This window comes from Danio rerio, chromosome 12 (genome assembly GCF_052040795.2).
Source record: "Danio rerio strain M-AB ecotype USA chromosome 12, GRCz13ab, whole genome shotgun sequence".
In the NCBI taxonomy this organism is placed as follows: domain Eukaryota; kingdom Metazoa; phylum Chordata; class Actinopteri; order Cypriniformes; family Danionidae; genus Danio; species Danio rerio.
This window is the reverse complement of record NC_141032.1, coordinates 50,779,694-50,797,500: the sequence shown is the minus strand read 5'-3', so window position 1 is coordinate 50,797,500 and position 17,807 is coordinate 50,779,694. Positions and strand designations below refer to the sequence as shown.

Sequence of the window (17,807 nt, the reverse complement as noted above, 5' to 3'; positions counted from 1 at the left end):
AGCACGCTAGACCACACAGAACCTAAAAGATACACTTTCACATTTGAGTTTATTAAAAAAAAAAATACAAAAAGCGCCTCTTTTTTAGGTGTTTATTATAACACAGATAACATACACAGATATTTTACACACTTTCAATAGTGTTTATGAAAATTCAAAGGGTTTCAAATCTTTGCATTCACACCTCTGCATGTGGATTCGGGAAGCTTTTAAATTTGGGTAGGCAAAATGCAGGCGGAAATACCAAAATAACAGCAGAGTAACAGATTCAGGAATTGTTCACAGTATTTCCTCTAATATTTGTTCTTCTGGAGAAAGTCTTATTTGTTTTATTTCAGCTAGAATAAAAGCAGTTTTTAATTGTTTTAAAGCCATGTTAAGCTCAGTATTATTCACCCCTTCAGCAATATTAATGTTGGATTGTCTCCAGAACAAACCACTGTTATACAATGACTTGCCTAATTACCCTAACTTTACCCTAATTACCCTAGTGAAGCCTTTAAATGTCACTTTAAGCTGAACACTAGTGTCTTGAAGAATATCTAGTCTAATATTATGTGCTGTCATCATGACAGAGAAAAGAAATCAGTTATTAGAGATGAGTTATTAACACTATTGTGATTAGTAATGTGTATATATGTACTTGTTTCCCTCATCATGCCAATAAAGTGAACTGAGAGAGAGTGAGATGTACAGCTGGAGTGTTTCCTCTGTTATTAATCAAACGCTGTTGTATTTCTGTTGTTTAGGGAGTCTCTCGGGTAAGTTGAGTGAGTATGGTCTGATGGTGCCGTCCAGCACAGACGCTCGCGGACGCTTCGTTTCTCATGTGCTGTCGGCGAGCAGCAGCAGGACGCGGGTTCGACGGGACGCCTCCGTCACGCCTCCACAGCAGATCTACTTCAACGTGACGGTGTTTGGGAAGGAGCTGCACTTGCGGCTGAGGGCCAACAGGGGGCTGGTGGGGCCCGGAGCCACGGTCCAGCACCAGGAGGACTTCCAGGAGCAGAGCCGAGAGCGCATACTGGGAGACTGTGTGTTTACTGGAGACGTCACACACATGCGGAGCACAGCCGTGGCCATCAGCAATTGCGACGGACTGGTGAGTGTGTGTGTGTGTGTGTGTGTGTTTACTGGAGATGTCACGTACATGCAGAGTGCAACAGTGGACATTAGTAACTGTGATACACTAGTGAGTGACAGAGACAAGTGTGTGTGTGTGTGTGTGTGTGTGTGTGTGTGTTTGTGACATATTAGGACTCACATGTGTATAATGTGTTTGGCCGGACTTATAGTGAATATTGTATATGCTGAAGGACTTTTAGGGGTCCTATCATACACACAGAACAATAATGGCCCATTTCCACTGACTGGTATAGTCCGGTACGGTACGGGTCACCTTTATCAGGCTTGCGTTTCCACTGACTAAAGTGTACTCTTTTGATGGCCGTGGTGTACGACAGAAAAGTTTCAGTGTCATTCTCGCTGTAGGAAATGTCACAGTAAAGCTGTACAGATCGTTCACACTTCTCACAACACAGATGCTTTATGCACATAAATACTTGTGTATAAATGTTCATTTCAAACCTTTCTATCAACATGATTTAATTATAACTGCAGATCAATGATTAAAAATTGGAATAGCCTACTGTAACGTCTGCAATTATATGAAATAATTAAATAAATTAACATATATGAACACACACAGACAATTACGCCCCATTCACACGGGGCGTCAGCGTCAACGCTTCCCATTCACTTTGAATAGGTGACATCAAGCATTGCTGAACTGCATTGTGGATCCGTCAGCGCCACTTCAGAGGTGTTGCTCACTGCAGAAGTTGGGACTAGCTCAACTTTTCAAGCGCCGACGGAAGCGTCAGCCAATCAGATTGCTGTATGCAAATACACCAGCTAGACAGTGGCCTATTGCTGACTGAATTTCATTGGTTGATGCTGCTATGACGATCGCTTTAGCCTCAACTTCAGACACGCCTTCAGTCAAGCGTTGACGCTGAAGCCCCGTGTGAATGGGGCGTTACAGTCTCTGATATGTTACCAACTACAAAAAAAAAACTGCACACAGCAGACATTTAGGGTGCTTTCACATCTGTAGTTCGCTTTATTTGGTCCGGACCAAGGGCAATAAATGATACATTGTTGCATTTTCTGCCGTCTTTGGGTCGTTTTCACACCACACTGCTGGCTTTGGTCCGAACCAGTTGAAACAAACCAAAATGCAGTCATCTGACAAAATCCACATCTCTCATTGGCCAGATGTTGTTGAACATATTTCCTAAACTGCTTATTGATAGGTCAGAATTCACGTGGGGGAAAATACCAGTGAACTCCCGAAAGTAAACAAAACAAAATGTCATTTTTACTCTGGAGGGACGACTGCGCTGATGGATTGTATGTCTGCTTTAGACAAACTAACATTATACATTTGGAGAAGGAAGCGCGGCTGCGGCTGGAATACAGTGCTTTAAAGGGCCATGAAAGCCCCTCGTTTCAGCAGGGTATTTTCACACCTCTACTTTGGAAAAAGTCAGAAAAGTGGGCGTGTCCAGCTCTGTTTAGGGGGGAGTGTCGGAGGAACTAAAGTGGGATGGTGTGGGAGTGTCTATTAGGGTGTGCGCAAGTTTCAGAGTCAAAACACACACACACACACACAAACACACACACGGGAGAAAGTGACTGTGTTTACATGGACATCTGTAGTCGAATTATTCGCCAAATAATTAAATGGTGGACTTTAACTTCAGTTTGGCTCTTTCATTCAGAGAATTCAGTCATGCCCCTCGCGACAAACGAGATATTTGATTCGAGGAGCTGCTGTAAGCGTGTATTTTTCATGCAATGTTTGATACCGCACGGCGAATGAGAGAAAAAACCCTCCGCATTTCCCGGAAACTTAGATGCACACGGCAGGTAGTGTCAGAAAGTCGCGTGTGTTATTCCGGTCACTGAATGCGGTAAAAATCCTACACGAGGTTAAAGTTTGGTTGTGGGGCTAACATGTCTACACTCGATGCAATAGTTACTTCGATACGAACAAACTGAATAAACAAAGAGCACTGGTCGCTCACTTACCAAATCTTTATTAAGAGGAGACTACAAGCGAATCCGGATCTCAGCGTTTGCAGATGAGAACAGCGAGAACAGTCGAGCGTCGCGTACACTGTTAATCCACACGTGACTCCAGCTGCGCTCTCACAGAGTTTTTTCGAGTTTCTCTTTTTTGCACTTCACTCTTGTGTTTGTCCTTTTCTGAAAGGATTGGGCGTTGGTAACACTTCTATAATCGTGTTCACATTATTATAATCAGCTCAAGAGTTTCCTTATTTCAAATATATACACAATCGCCAGCTCCCTGGAGAAAGTGACACCGCTCGCGCTTTAGATGGGGTTGTAAAACAACAACAGGACACGGCAGATTTTGTTCTTTGTGGCTGTTCGTCAGAGGTGAGAGTAAGCAACAGATGTACAAGTCACAAGCAAGTCTCGAGTCATAACCTTCAAGTCTCAAGCAAGTCAAGTCAATTTTTGTCAGATTCAAGTCAAGTCGAGTCACTGCTTATCTCAAGTCTCAAGTCATTTTCAAGTCATCAAATTTTTGTCGATTTTTGAACTTTTGCTATTTCGTTTACAATTTCTTTTTACATATATAACTTTCAGTTTTGTATGTAATGCATAATATATAACAAACTGTTATTTTGATATTAAACCAGTTATTTCGAGTCATTTACCTCAAGTCTCAAGGCAAGACAATCAAGTCCAAGTCGAGTCTTTTTTTGGGATATTTGTCTCAAGCAAGTCTCAAGTCCTAGATTTTGCGACTTAAGTCTGACTTGAGTCAAGTCATGTGACTCGAGTCCCCGATTTCTGCTGTTCATCAAGAAAATTTTGATTGAGCTCGGGTCGCTTGTTATTATATGTATATATTATTACGGTGTACTGTCTCGGCTGTGTTTTTAAAAATGCCGCTTCCTTTGTTTTCATTCTCCTGCTTCTGCGAGTGACGTTTCTCTGTAAACCAATAGGGTTCAGCTCTGCGTCTAGCTCCGCCTTTTGGTACCCTTTACTCGTGCTAGGCACCCTTTCGAAAGGGTGCCCAAAAAGTGGTGCATTACATATTGCTTTTAGATACCATTTGACAGTGGAAACAACCATAAAAGTGTACCGAACCAAACAGTATTGTACTGTACCACTAAGTGGAATGGGCCATAAGGCTCAAAACGTGTTGGGCCTGATTTGTTGCTAGTTTTAGACCAGCACAACTGTAATTTTCTCGTTTTTGTGGACTCATGTGCTGGTCTGGAAAGGACGTGTTGAAAAGGCGCATTGTTGGTGTGTTGCTATTTTGATGAACTGAAATAGACCGCGCCATTGACCAACTAAAAGCTGCTCTAAAGTCCAGCAGAGCGTGTTTGTTATGCGCCTATGCAGGTCCAAACACTTACACACTGCTGAATACACACAGGATGAACAGCAACACACACATATCTTTACAAATAAAAACAATTAAAGAATTAAAATGATCCAGCCTTCTTCACCTCGGGGGGCTTCTTCAGTTTATTCATGACGATCTGCATCTGTATAATGTGATTATCATTAGCAGTATTATTGATTATATGCAGATTTATATTTGCTTTAATAAACACAAGTGTAAATTTGTCCACCTGTCGGGTTTTGGAAACGTTCTCCCTGCGTTTGCGTGGGTTTCCTCCGGGTGCTCTAGTTTCATCCACAGTCCAAACACATGCCGTACAGGTGAGTTAGGTGGGTTAAATTGTCCGTGGTAGCCGTGGAAGGGCATCCGCTGCTTCAAACATATGCTGTATAAGTTGGCGGTTCATTCCGCTGTGGCCACCCCAGATTAATAAAGGGACTAAGCCGAAAATGAATGAATTTTTAAATAAACATAGCAAAATGTTTGTAACGAGTTACATTTTTCGCTGGAGGAAACAACTGTGATGATGAGGGAAGCGCTTGAGCAAACAGTAAACAACAAATTTAGATCCAAGTTTACAATACATGTGGAATACAGTTAAAGGAAACGTGAATACATATAAACTAGGGAAGTCTAATCAGTATTCAGAGGGTATATGCAATTATTGATCCTTAGAAGTCGTAATACCCTAACAGCTCGTAGAAAAAAGTAGGCATACGGAGTATACGTGCGTATAGTCTCGACTACACCACTGGTCACCTGACGTCACGACCTAAATCTAACCTAACACTGCACTGTTGAGCTCTACAGCTTGCTGGATGTTGGTGTATAAGTGATTTGTTTATCAGATGTTTGCCGAATCATGAGTTGATCAGTAGATTTTAATCTTTTTCTGATAAAGATACTCTTGTCGTGAAAACTAATATATATATAAAAAAAACGTATGTCTACGATAGGAATGATTTAACGGAATTTATCTACAGTTTTAAAGTCTTGTCTTTTCCAAACCACAGTAAATCCTCTCAATCATCCCATGTCTACACTCAAACGTTCATATCTCAGAAATGGACAGTGTTTTGTCTGGTCAGATGCTGGTAAAGTGAGCGATGGTTTGGGACACAGCCCTCATTATAGCTGCGCTCTCAGACTGTGCTGTAAATCTGAGTTTACTGATTATCTGCTGCCCTCCGGACACGTTCAGCTGTCAAATCACTGCCTTTTCCAATCTCTCCAGCGCTTACGTAAGATGCACATGCCCACCAGCACTGACCATACTTTACTTTCCTGCTTGGTCAAACTAATAACGTCTGTCTGTCTGTCCTGTCAAGTCCTTATCCGAGGGTCACCCTATACCGAATATATTTGGATTAAGACTTAAACTATATATTGTTATAGAAATAAAGTTCTGTCCTCATTTTCAGGGGTGGACAGTAGCTTAGCATTGTACTTCACTACTTCACTATTGCACTTAAGTGCATATTATCAGGGTATATTTAGTTTAGGAAGGTTCCTTCACTACATTCTAAAACTACATATTGCTTTTTACTCTACATTTGCTGAGTTCATTTGGTTGAATCTGTTCCTAAATTACTTTGAGCTGTTAGTTTGTGATTTTGACTGACATTTGTTTACTAGTAAGTAACCCTCTGATTCAAATGATTTATTTGGAGTGAGTGTTCTTTAAATGATTCACTGATTCAGAATTCTTTTTTGAGTTGGTATCCTGTAAATGATTCACTGATTCAAATGATGTTTAGAGTCAGTGTCTAGTAACTGATTCACTGATTCAACTGATCTGGTTAGAATCAGTGTCTAGAAAATGATTCACTGATTCAAATTATCTGGTTGGATTAAGTGTCCAGTAGATAATTCACTGATTCAACTGATCTGCTTAGAATCAGTGTTTAGTAAATGATTCACTGATTTAAATGTTCTGTTTAGAGTCAGTGTCTAGTAAATGATTCACTGATTCAACTGATCTGGTTAGAATTAGTGTCTAGGAAATAATTCACTGATTCAAATGATCTGTTTAGAGGGAGTGTTCTGTAAAAGATTCTCTGATTCATCTGATCTGGTTAGAATAAGTGTCCAGTAAATGATTCACTGATTCAAATGATTAATTCAGAGTGAGTGTGCTGTATATGATTTAGTGATTCAAATGATCCGTTTAAAGTGAGTGTTCTGTAAATGATTCACTGATTCAAGTGATCTGGTTAGAATCAGTGGCTAGTAAATGATGCACTGATTCAACTGATCTAGTTAGATTGAGTGTCCTGTAAATGAATCACTGATTCAAATGATCTGTTTAGAGTCAGTGTCCAGTAAATGATTCACTGATTCAAATTATTAATTCAGAGTGAGTAACCTGTAAATGATTCACTGATTCAAATGATTAATTCAGAGTGAGTGTCCTGTAAATGATTCACTGATTCAGGTGATCTGTTTAGACTCAGTGTCTAGTAAATGAATCACTGATTCAAATGATCTGGTTAGACTGAGTGTCCAGTAAATGATTCACTGATTCAAATGATTAATTCAGAGTAAGTGTGCTGTGAATGATTTAGTGATTCAAATGATCCATTTAAAGTGAGTTTCCTGTAAATGATTCACTGATTCAGGTGATCTGTTTAGATTCAGTGTCTAGTAAATGAATCACTGATATAAATGATCTGGTTAGACTGAGTGTCCAGTTCACTGATTCAAATTATTAATTCAGAGTGAATGTCCTGTAAGTGGTTCACTGATTCAAGGGATCTGGTTAGAATCAGTGTCTAGTGAATGATGCACGGATTCAACTGATCTGGTTAGATTGAGTGTCCTGTAAATAAATCACTGATTCAAATAATCAGTTTAGAGTCAGTGTCTCGTAAATGATGCACTGGTTCAGCTGATCTGGTTAGATTGTCCAGTAAATGATTCCCTGATTCAAATGAATCATTTAGAGTGAGTGTCCAGTAAATGAATCACTGATTTAAATGACCAGTTTAAAATCAGTGTCTAGTAAATAATTCACTATTTCAAACAATCCGTTTAGAGTGAGTGTACAGTAAACGATTCACTAATTCAAATAGTCTGTTTGGAGTGAGTGTCATGTAAATGATTCACTGATTCAAAATTATGTTTAGAGTTGGTCTCCTGTAAATGATTCACTAATTCAAATGATTTGTTTAGAGTCAGAGTCCCATAAATGATTCACTGATTCAAATAATTTGTTCACAGTAAATCTCCAGTAATAATAAAAAGGCGATCTTGATACTTCTGCTGGGGGGATGTTATATTAGGATTTCCGTACTTTTACTCAAGTGTACCTATACTGTGTCCAGTACTGCACCCTACACACTGCACACTAGTGAGTGTATGGCGGGATTCATCTATTTTTTCTGTATAATCTGAAAAGCAACTGTAAGTTTTCTGCCTTGGTTTTGCTCTCGTATGGAAAGTCTCTGTCTTGAGGATTAGTTGAGGTCACAGACTCAAACCATTGACTCTGTTGACCCTTTAAACCTGAGTAAGTGCACCCTTGGTAGTGGTCATTCCTCAGTTTCTGAACCAAAACACAGACTAAAAGAATGCAGCTGTGGATTCCTGCCGAGCTCACAGTAATGTGGTGTGTGTGTGTGTGTGTGTGTGTGCAGATGTATGGAGGAGCTTTTTCCACTATGGGTGGCTTGTGTCTGAGTTTATTTTGAGTTGCATTCAGTTAAGGTGAAAATTATTCGCCCTCCTGTGATTAGGGGACAAATTTGTCTTGTCTACCTTGTCTGTTTGCCTGTTCGGTCTCTCACAATAAATGATATCTTGGAGCCAATGGCTACACTGTACACTAGGGCCTTTAAGATCCACAACAGACTTTCTTGGTGGACACATCACTGTTTTGCTCTATCTCTCTCTAATGCTTTAACATTTCCAAACTACATCATGAAAACAGTGATTAAACTGTACTATCAAGTTTTAAATAGCGCTATAGCGGCCCTTTGTGTTTTGATACCAAAACTCAACACAATGACTGATCGTTCCACCAGATCTGCAACAAATGGATGTTTGCCAGTACCGGCTTTTAAAAGCTGTAATGGACAGCAGAGATGGGGGACTCGAGTCACATGACTTGACTCGAGTCAGACTTGAGTCGCAAAATTTAGGACTTGAGACTTGCTTAAGACAAATATCCAAAAAAGACTCGACTTGACTTGGACTTGACTGTCATGACTTGAGACTTGACTTGGACTTGAGTGAAATGACTTTGAAATAACTTGTTTTTGTTAAATACACAACCGTTTGTTATATATTTAGCATTTAACGTTTAAATTATTTTACAATTAAACATTATTTAACAATTAAATTTGATTCAATAAATAATAAAAAAAAGTACCTGTGCACTTTAAGATTGGTTTTGTCATTTTGTCTCGTTTATTAATAGTATAATATTTTAATGGCTTTGAAGTAGCACACACATTCCCCTGAGCAGAAAGCCATCTATTTCTGATATATATACAGTTGAAGTCAGAATTATTAGCCCCCCTGAATTATTAGACTGCTTGTTTATTTTTTCCACAATTTCTGTTTAACGGAGAGAGAAAAATTCAGCACATTTCTAAACATAATATTTTTAATAACTCATCTCTAATAACTGAATTATTTTCTCTTTGTCATGATGACAGTAAATAATATTTTACTAGATATTTTTCAAGACTCTTCTACACAGCTTAAAGTGACATTTAAAGGCTTAACTAGGTTAATTAGGTTAACTAGACAGGTTAGGGTAATTAGGCAAGTCATTGTAAAACAGTGGTTTGTTCTGTAGATTATCGAGAAAAAATATAGCTTAAAGAGGTTAATAATTTTGCCCCTAAAATGGTGTTTAAAAAATGTATAACTGCTTTTATTCTTGGCAAAATAAAACAAATAAGACTTTATTTAGAATAAAAAATATTATCAGACATACTGTGAACATTTCGTGAATCTGTTAATCATCATTTAGAAAATATTTTAAAAAGAAGAAAAAAATTTAAAGGGGGCTAATAATTCTGACTTAAACTATATATATATGTGTATATATATATATATATATATATATATATATATATATATATATATATATATATATATATATACACATATATATATATATATATATATATATATATATATATATACATATATATATATATATATATATATATATATATATATATATATATACACATATACATACATATATATATATATATATATATATATATATATATATATATATATATATATATATATATATACATATACATACATATATATATATACAAAACCAATAAATATATATATTTATATATATAATTAGATTGACTTGAAAGTGACTTGCTAGACCAAGCTACAACTTGACTTGACGTGACTTGAAAAAAGCAGACTTGACTTGACTTGAGTCTGACAAATATGACTTGACTTGCTTGAGACTTGAAGGTTATGACTTGAGACTTGCTTGTGACTTGCACATGCATGACATACTCTCACCTCTGATGGACAGGGATCTTTCTTTTATGTATTCACAAAAGCCTGGAATGAGATGTATCATTGGATAACAGTGGTTTGTTCTGGAGACGATCCAAAACTAATATTGCTGAAGGGGGCGAATAATATTGACCTTAACATGACTTTAAAACTATTAAAAACTGCTTTTATTCTAGCTGAAATAAAACTGTAAATGTTCTTCCATGTGCACGCTGGTGTTGTGGTTGCACAGCCGGACGCACACTCTGAGCTCCAGTGAGTGTGCGTGTGTCAGTGTTGTAGAGGCTCCGCTCTTATTAGTTTAATCAAAGAGTTTTGGGAGGCTTTGCTTTGCTAATGCAACTCAATCCGCCGTCCTCATCGTCAGCATTGGTGATCTGTGCACAGAGCACCTCTGTTCCTCCTGCAGACGCTCAAAAACACAATCAGATCATTCATTACGGCCACATTGATGGATCACTCGCTTAGGTAATCACTGTCAGGACAATAACACACACTGTCTGCTGCACCGCTGTCCTCAACACACACACACACACTCGCACACACTGTTCTGCGCTGTATCAAAGTGTGCATCGCTGGACACGAGTGGATTATACTGTATGTAATGTGGATTATATAATCAGATTACAAAAATCAAGTACTTGGAATTAGAGTACTTTATTATTATTATTTTTATTTTGTAATGTTGTGCAAAGAGTTATTAAAAATTAGTTATTAAAACTTTTCCTCCTGCGTGAAAACTGTCCACACAAAGCGGTCAGCTGGGAAGCACAAAAAGGTACAGCGTCCTACTTCCCTGTAGCATTCATTTTAAAGATGAAACGCAGACATGCATTGCTTCAGCTACATAATTCACTATCTCCAGAAATGCATACAGGGCTACGCTTTCAGAATGAGCCTGTGATGCAACCATCTGTAATGCTGTCTGGACAGAAGCAGAAGTGTTTATTTGTGGAGCTTTAATGGTTTTACAAACTCTTAACTCTATTCTGGCAAACACAACATGACGTGATTTCAGAGACTTATCTTTTCCTTTCTTGCTTTTTTGATTTCTGACTGTATTTTCCTCTTCATGTCTTGTATTTTTCATCTATATCAGGACTGGTTTTCTGTTTGGGGTTGTGCATTACTGCTTGCTGACCCAGATTTAATCATTTTTCAGAAATTTAACAGATCAAGGATTTTTTCACAGTATTTACTATTATATTTGTCTTCTGGAGAAAGATGTATGTCTTTTAGTTTGGAGAAAAGAGAAGAAAATTATAATTGCTGAGGTAAATATTATTAGCCCCTGTAAAAAAAATGTCTAATTTCTTTTAGCTTGGCAGAAATAAATTAAATTAAATTAAATTAAATTAAATTAAATTAAATTAAATTAAATTAAATTAAATTAAATTAAATTAAATTAAATTAAATTAAATTAAATAAAAAAATTAATTAAAAATAATTAAATAAAATAAATAAAGATATTTAAATAAATCAATAAATTAATTAAATAAATAAAATTTATTTAGCCAAACTAAATATAATATATAAAATAATTGTAATTTAATTTAATTTAATTTAGTTTTTGCTTTTTGTTTTTTTGTATTTATTTTGATTTCAGCAAAACTAAAAAAAAAAAAACAAATAAAAAAAACTTACAAATAAATTTAAAAAATATTTAAATTTATTTAATATTTTATTGTATATAATAAGTTTGGTTGAAATAAAATAAAATAAAATAAAATAAAATAAAATTAAATTAAATTAAATTAAATTAATAAAAATATTTAAATAAATTAATACATTAATCAAATAAATAAAATGTATTTATCCAATCTAAATATCATATGTAAAATAAAATATTAATTAAATTTAATTTAATTTAGTTTTTGCTTTGTTTTTTTATTTTTATTTTAGCCAAACTAATAAATAAATATTTATTCATATTGTATTCTATATATTTAGTGTGGCTGAAACAAAATAAAATAAATAATACAAATAAAATAAAATAAAATTATTATTCATTCATTTATTTTCTTATCGGCTTAGTCCCTTTATTTATCAGGGGTCGCCACAGCAGAATGAACCGCCAACTTATTCAGCACATGTTTTACGCAGCGGATGCCCTTCCAGCTGCAACTCATCACTGGGAAACCCACACACACTCTTACACACTCATACACTACAATTTAGCTCATCCAATTCCCATATAGCGCATGTGTTTGGACTGTGGGGGAAACCGGAGCACCCGAAGAAAACCCACACCAACACAGGGAGAACATGCAAACTCCACACAGAAACACCAACGGATCCAGCCGAGGCTTAAACCAGCGACCTTCTTGCTGTGAGTCCACAGTGCTAACCACTGTAAGATACACAAATCATGTAAATGGTGATTTTTAACACGTCTAACGTGATTGGAGTAAGAAGGTCACTGGTTCGAGCCTCAGCTGGGTCAGTTGGTGTTTCTGTGTGGAGTTTGCATGTTCTCCCTGTGTTGGTTTCCTCCGGGTGCTCCGGTTTCCCCACAGTCCAAACACATGCGCTATAGGGGAATTGATCAACTACTTTGAAAAACAAATTCACAAGAGGGCGAATAATCTTGACTTTAACTGTGTGCCAATAGAAAGCAGGAAAACTGAAGTGTGTGTTCAACTAACAACACAGCGACCACAAATAAATGTAGGCCTGTCATTAGCAGTGTTTTCCATGTGTGTTATCTAATTTAAGCATGTATATGAGATGCCTTTGTAGCTCCAGCATGTAAACTAACCCCCTGTGGAGCACAGTAATGAAGTTTCTTTAGCTGTAGGACATACTGCATATGATGAGCATGTGAACAGACAGAGTTTATTGCGGCTCTGGGTTTCTGAAGCGTATCCGAGATGATTATGGATCTGGAACTCTGGCAGACACATGTGTGAGGTTGATCCAAGTCTTTCACACACACATCTCCAGTGTGCTGTATGTTAGTGATGTGTGTCTATTTCAGACCGCAGCATTTATGTAGTGTGTGTGACGACAGTGCTGGAAGATCTGGGGCTGCTAGAAAAAAAATGGGGAAAATATGGTTAAATGCATTTTGAACATATTTATGAATGATGCACACAATTTAGGTTTTATGAAAGATTTGAGTTTAATAAATAAAAGTAACATAAATGATGTGAACTTCTGTTGCTTTATTAGTTGAAAAAGTTGAAACCGTGAGATTGTGAGGTCTGAAAATAAAATTGTATTTGCAAAAATGTAAACCCTCTAGTGGATATGTCATATGAAACGTACAACAAAACATACAGTAAGTAACGTATTTCAGATTTACGAAAATGTCGACAGCACCCTTTAGTGGATTTGTTAAATGAAATGTACAACAAAACGTACAGTAGGTAACGTATTTCAGATTTGTAAAAATTGGAGACAGTACCCTCTAGTGGATTTGTTATATGAAATGTACAACAAAACATACCATAAGTAACTTATATCAGATTTACCAAAATGTTGACAGCGCCCTCTAGTGGATTTATCATCTGAAACGTACAACAAAACACCGTAAGTAATGTATTTCAGATTTACCAAAATGTAGAGAGCGCCCTCTAGTGGATTTATTATCTGAAAGATACAACTAAATGTACTGTAAGTAAAGTATTTCAGATTTGCAAAAATGTAGATGAAACATACCCCAAATTAGGTATCTTAGATTTATAAAATTGTAAACTGTGCGTTTTAGTAAATTTGTCATCTAAAATGTACAATGAAACACATCCCAAGTAACGCATTTCATAATTGCAAAAAATGTAGACAGCACCCTCTAGTGGATTTGTCATATGAAACGTACAACAAAACATACCGTAAGTAACGTATTTCAGATTTACAAAAATGGAGAGTGCGCCCTCTATTGGGTTTATTATCTGAAAGATACAAAAAAATGTACTGTAAGTAACGTATTTCAGATTTGCAAAAATGTAGACAGCGCCCTCTAGTAAATTTGTCATCTAAAATGTACGATGAAACACATCACAAGTAAGGCATTTCATAATTGCAAAAAATTTAGACAGCGCCCTCTAGTGGATTTGTCATATGAAACGTACAACAAAACATACCATAAGTAACGTATTTCAGATTTACCAAAATTTAGACAGCGCCCTCTAGTGGATTTGTCATATGAAACGTACAACAAAACATACCATAAGTAACGTATTTCAGATTTACCAAAATGTAGACAGCGCCCTCTAGTGGATTTATTATCTGAAAGATACAACAAAATGTACTGTAAGTAACGTATTTCAGATTTGCAAAAATGTAGACAGCGCCTCTAGTGGATTTGTCATATGAAATGTACAACAAAACAAACTGTAAGTACCGTATTTCAGTTTTGCAAAAATCTAGATGAAACATACCCCAAATAAAGTATTTTAGATTTATAAAAATTGTAAACAGCACGCTCTAGTAAATTTGTCATCTAAAATGTACAATGAAACACATCCCAAATAACGCATTTCATAATTGCAAAAAATTTAGACAGCGCCCTCTAGTGGATTTGTCATATGAAACGTACAACAAAACATATCGTAAGTAACGTATTTCAGATTTACCAAAATGTCGATAGCGCCTTCTAGTGGATTTATTATCTGAAAGATACAACTAAATGTACTGTAAGTAACGTATTTCAGATTTGCAAAAATGCAGACAGCGCCCTCAAGTGGATTTGTCATATGAAATGTACAACAAAACAATCTGTAAGTAACATATTCCAGATTTGGAAAAAATGTCGACAGCACCCTTTAGTGGATTTGTTATATGAAACGTACAACAAAACACCATAGGTAACTTATATCAGATTTACCAAAATGTCGACAGCGCCCTCTAGTGGATTTATCATCTGAAACGTACAACAAAACACACGGTAAGTAACGTATTTCAGATTTGCAAAAATGTAGACAGCGCCCCCAAGTGGATTTGTCATATGAAATGTTCAACAAAACGAACCGTAAGTACCGTATTTCAGATTTGCAAAAATGTAGATGAAACATACCCCAAATAACGTATCTTAGATTTATAAAATTGTAAACAGCGTGCTCTAGTAAATTTGTCATCTAAAATGTACAATGAAACACATCCCAAGTAAGGCATTTCATAATTGCAAAAAATGTAGACAGCGCCCTCTAGTGGATTTGTCTTGTGAAACATACAGCGAAACGTTCCCAAAGTTTTTTATTTTACATGCACAAAATTGGAAACAGCACCTTCTAGTGGATTTTTCATTTGAAACGTGCAGCAAAACAAACCCTAAATAATGTATTTCACCAGCACAACAATTGTAGACAGCGCCCTCTAGTGAATTTGTCGTCTGAAATGTACAACAAAATGCACCTATTTTATTTTACATGCACAAAATTAAAAACAGCGCTTTCTAGTAAATTTGTCATCTAAAATGTACAATGAAACAAACCCCAAGTAAGGCATTTCACTATTGCAAAAAATGTAGACAGCGCCCTCTAGAGGATTTGTCATCTGAAACGAACAACAAAACAAACTCTTATTAGTGTATTCCATATTTGCATGCAAGAATGTAGGCTGAGGCATGTATTTCCATTGAGAATGTGCTGTAAATTGCCTATGATGAAAGAATTTCAAGTTGCAAGCTCACAATGGTGTTATTTCTGACATCTAGTGAATGAATGACCTCTGCTGCTCCGCCTGACAGTATTGATCGTCTCTTCTCTAACTCAACCTGATTCTCACTGACCGTACAGCATCCAGATATTGACAGAGCGTATCGACGCACACAAACAGACCGCACATTAAAGCTCTTACGCAACACACTGGATGTTATTCTGGAAGTTTGTTCTACTTTATCTGCCCTCATCCAGCATGTTACCGAACACACAGTCGCTGATGGAGCTCCATGTGCTTTTGGAGTTAAGAGATGTCAGCCCAGATTTGTTGTTAACAGAATTCTGGGAATAAAATTAAACTGGGATAGCTAAACAATTTTGAGATGTAAAAATTTTATAATTGCAACATAAACGTTCATAAAAGATGTAAGATGTAAACGCAATTGTGAGATCTAAACTTGTAATTCTGGAAAAAAAGCCAGAATTGTGGAATAAAACTGGGATATCTGGAAAAAACATGCAAATTGCAAAATACAAACTAAAAATAAAATAAAAAAATTGTCAGAATTGCGAAGTTTGAACTCAGAATTTAGAAAAAAGTCAGAATTGAAAAAGGTGAACTCGGTTGAAAAAAAATAATATTGCATAAATAATACAACTCAAAATTCTGAAAAAAAAAGAATTGCAAAATGCAAACTCAAAAATTCTGGAAAACTAATAAGAATTGCATAATGCAAACTCAAAATTCTGGAAAAAAGTCATAATTGCAAAGTTTAGAGTTATTGTTGCAAAATGTGAAACTGGAATTTCAAAAAATATCAGAACTGCAATGCAAAAAATTGGGATACAAATAATCAGAATTGCAAAATACGAACACAAAATATTGAAATAAAGTCAAAACTGCAAAATGGAAACTCAGTATTATGAAAAAAAGTCAATATTGTAAAACACAAACCAAGTTCTGGAAAAAAAAGCTGAATTGCAAAATGCAAAATTAAAATCCTAAAACATGAAGAATTGCAGAATATGAACTCGGCTGAAAAAGTTAATATTGCAGAATGGAAACTCGGAATTCCATATAATGTCAGAATTGCTCAATACAAACTCGAAATTCTGAAAAAAGGGTCAATATTGCAAAATATAAACAAAGAATTCTAAAAAAAATCTGGAATGCAAAATCAGAATTTCAAAAAATATCAGAACTGCAATTTTCAAACTCAAAATTTGGGATACAAATAGTCAGAATTAAAAATTACGAACACAAAATATTGAAATAAAGTCAGAATTGGTAAATTGGAAACTCGGTTGAAAAAATAATATTGCAAAATACAAATTCAAAATTCCGAAAACATAGTCAGAATTGCAAAATACAAACTCAAAATACTGAAAAAAAAAAAAAACAGAATTACAAATTTTGAACTCGTAAGCTGAAGCTGGAAATGTTAATATTGCAGAATGCGAAATCAGAATTTAAAAAAATATCAGAAGTGCAATGTGCAAACTCAAAATTTGGAAACTCAGAAATATTTTCAAACGTCAGAAATACAGTCTAAGAATCCTGAAAAATGGTCAGAATTGCATATTGTGATCTCAAAATTTCAAATCACAAAAAGTCTGAAATTTTAAAGGTCAGAATTGCAAAATACAAACTCAAAATTCAGAAAAAATTTAAGAAATGTAAAATGCAAACTCAGATGAAAACTCAAATTTCTGATTAAGTCAGAATTGCAGAAATTCAAACTCAGATTTCCAAAAAAATATTATTTGCAAAATGTGAGTTCAGAATTTCAAAAAAAGTCAGAACTGTACAATACAAACTCAGCTGAAAATGTCAGAATTGCAAACAAAAACAAAATTGAAACGCATGCTCAAATTTCTGACCAAAAAGTCAGAATTGCAAAAATGCAAAGACAAAATTCTGAAAACAAATGTGAGCTCAGAATTCTGATAAAAGTCAGTGTTGTTAAATTCAAACTCTAAATTCTGATAAAAAAGTCAGAATGGCAAAATACAAACTCAAAATTTAGAAAAAAATAAAGAATTACAAAATAGAAAGTCAGTTGAAAAAGTCAATAATGCAAAGTGCAAACTCATTATACCAAAAAAAAAGTCATTATTGCAAAAAGGCGAACACAAAATACAAATATTCACAAAATACACATTCAAAATTGTGCGGCACGGTGGCTTAATGGTTAGCACTGTGGCCTCGCAGCAAGAAGGTCACTGGTTCGAGTCCCGTCTGGGTCAATTGGCAT

The 17,807-nt window shown here is 35.6% G+C and overlaps 1 protein-coding gene across 2 annotated transcripts in view; it reads left to right on the top strand.

Annotated features, from left to right (window-relative positions):
• The window catches only part of adamts14 (ADAM metallopeptidase with thrombospondin type 1 motif, 14), a 103,415-nt gene that overhangs the window by 3,927 nt on the left and 81,681 nt on the right, over positions 1–17,807 (top strand). For both annotated transcript variants that reach the window (XM_087277043.1, XM_087277042.1), the window contains exon 2: positions 750–1,102. In XM_087277043.1, the coding sequence (XP_087133169.1) occupies positions 750–1,102 (353 nt within the window). The remainder of the gene's footprint in view (positions 1–749; positions 1,103–17,807) is intronic.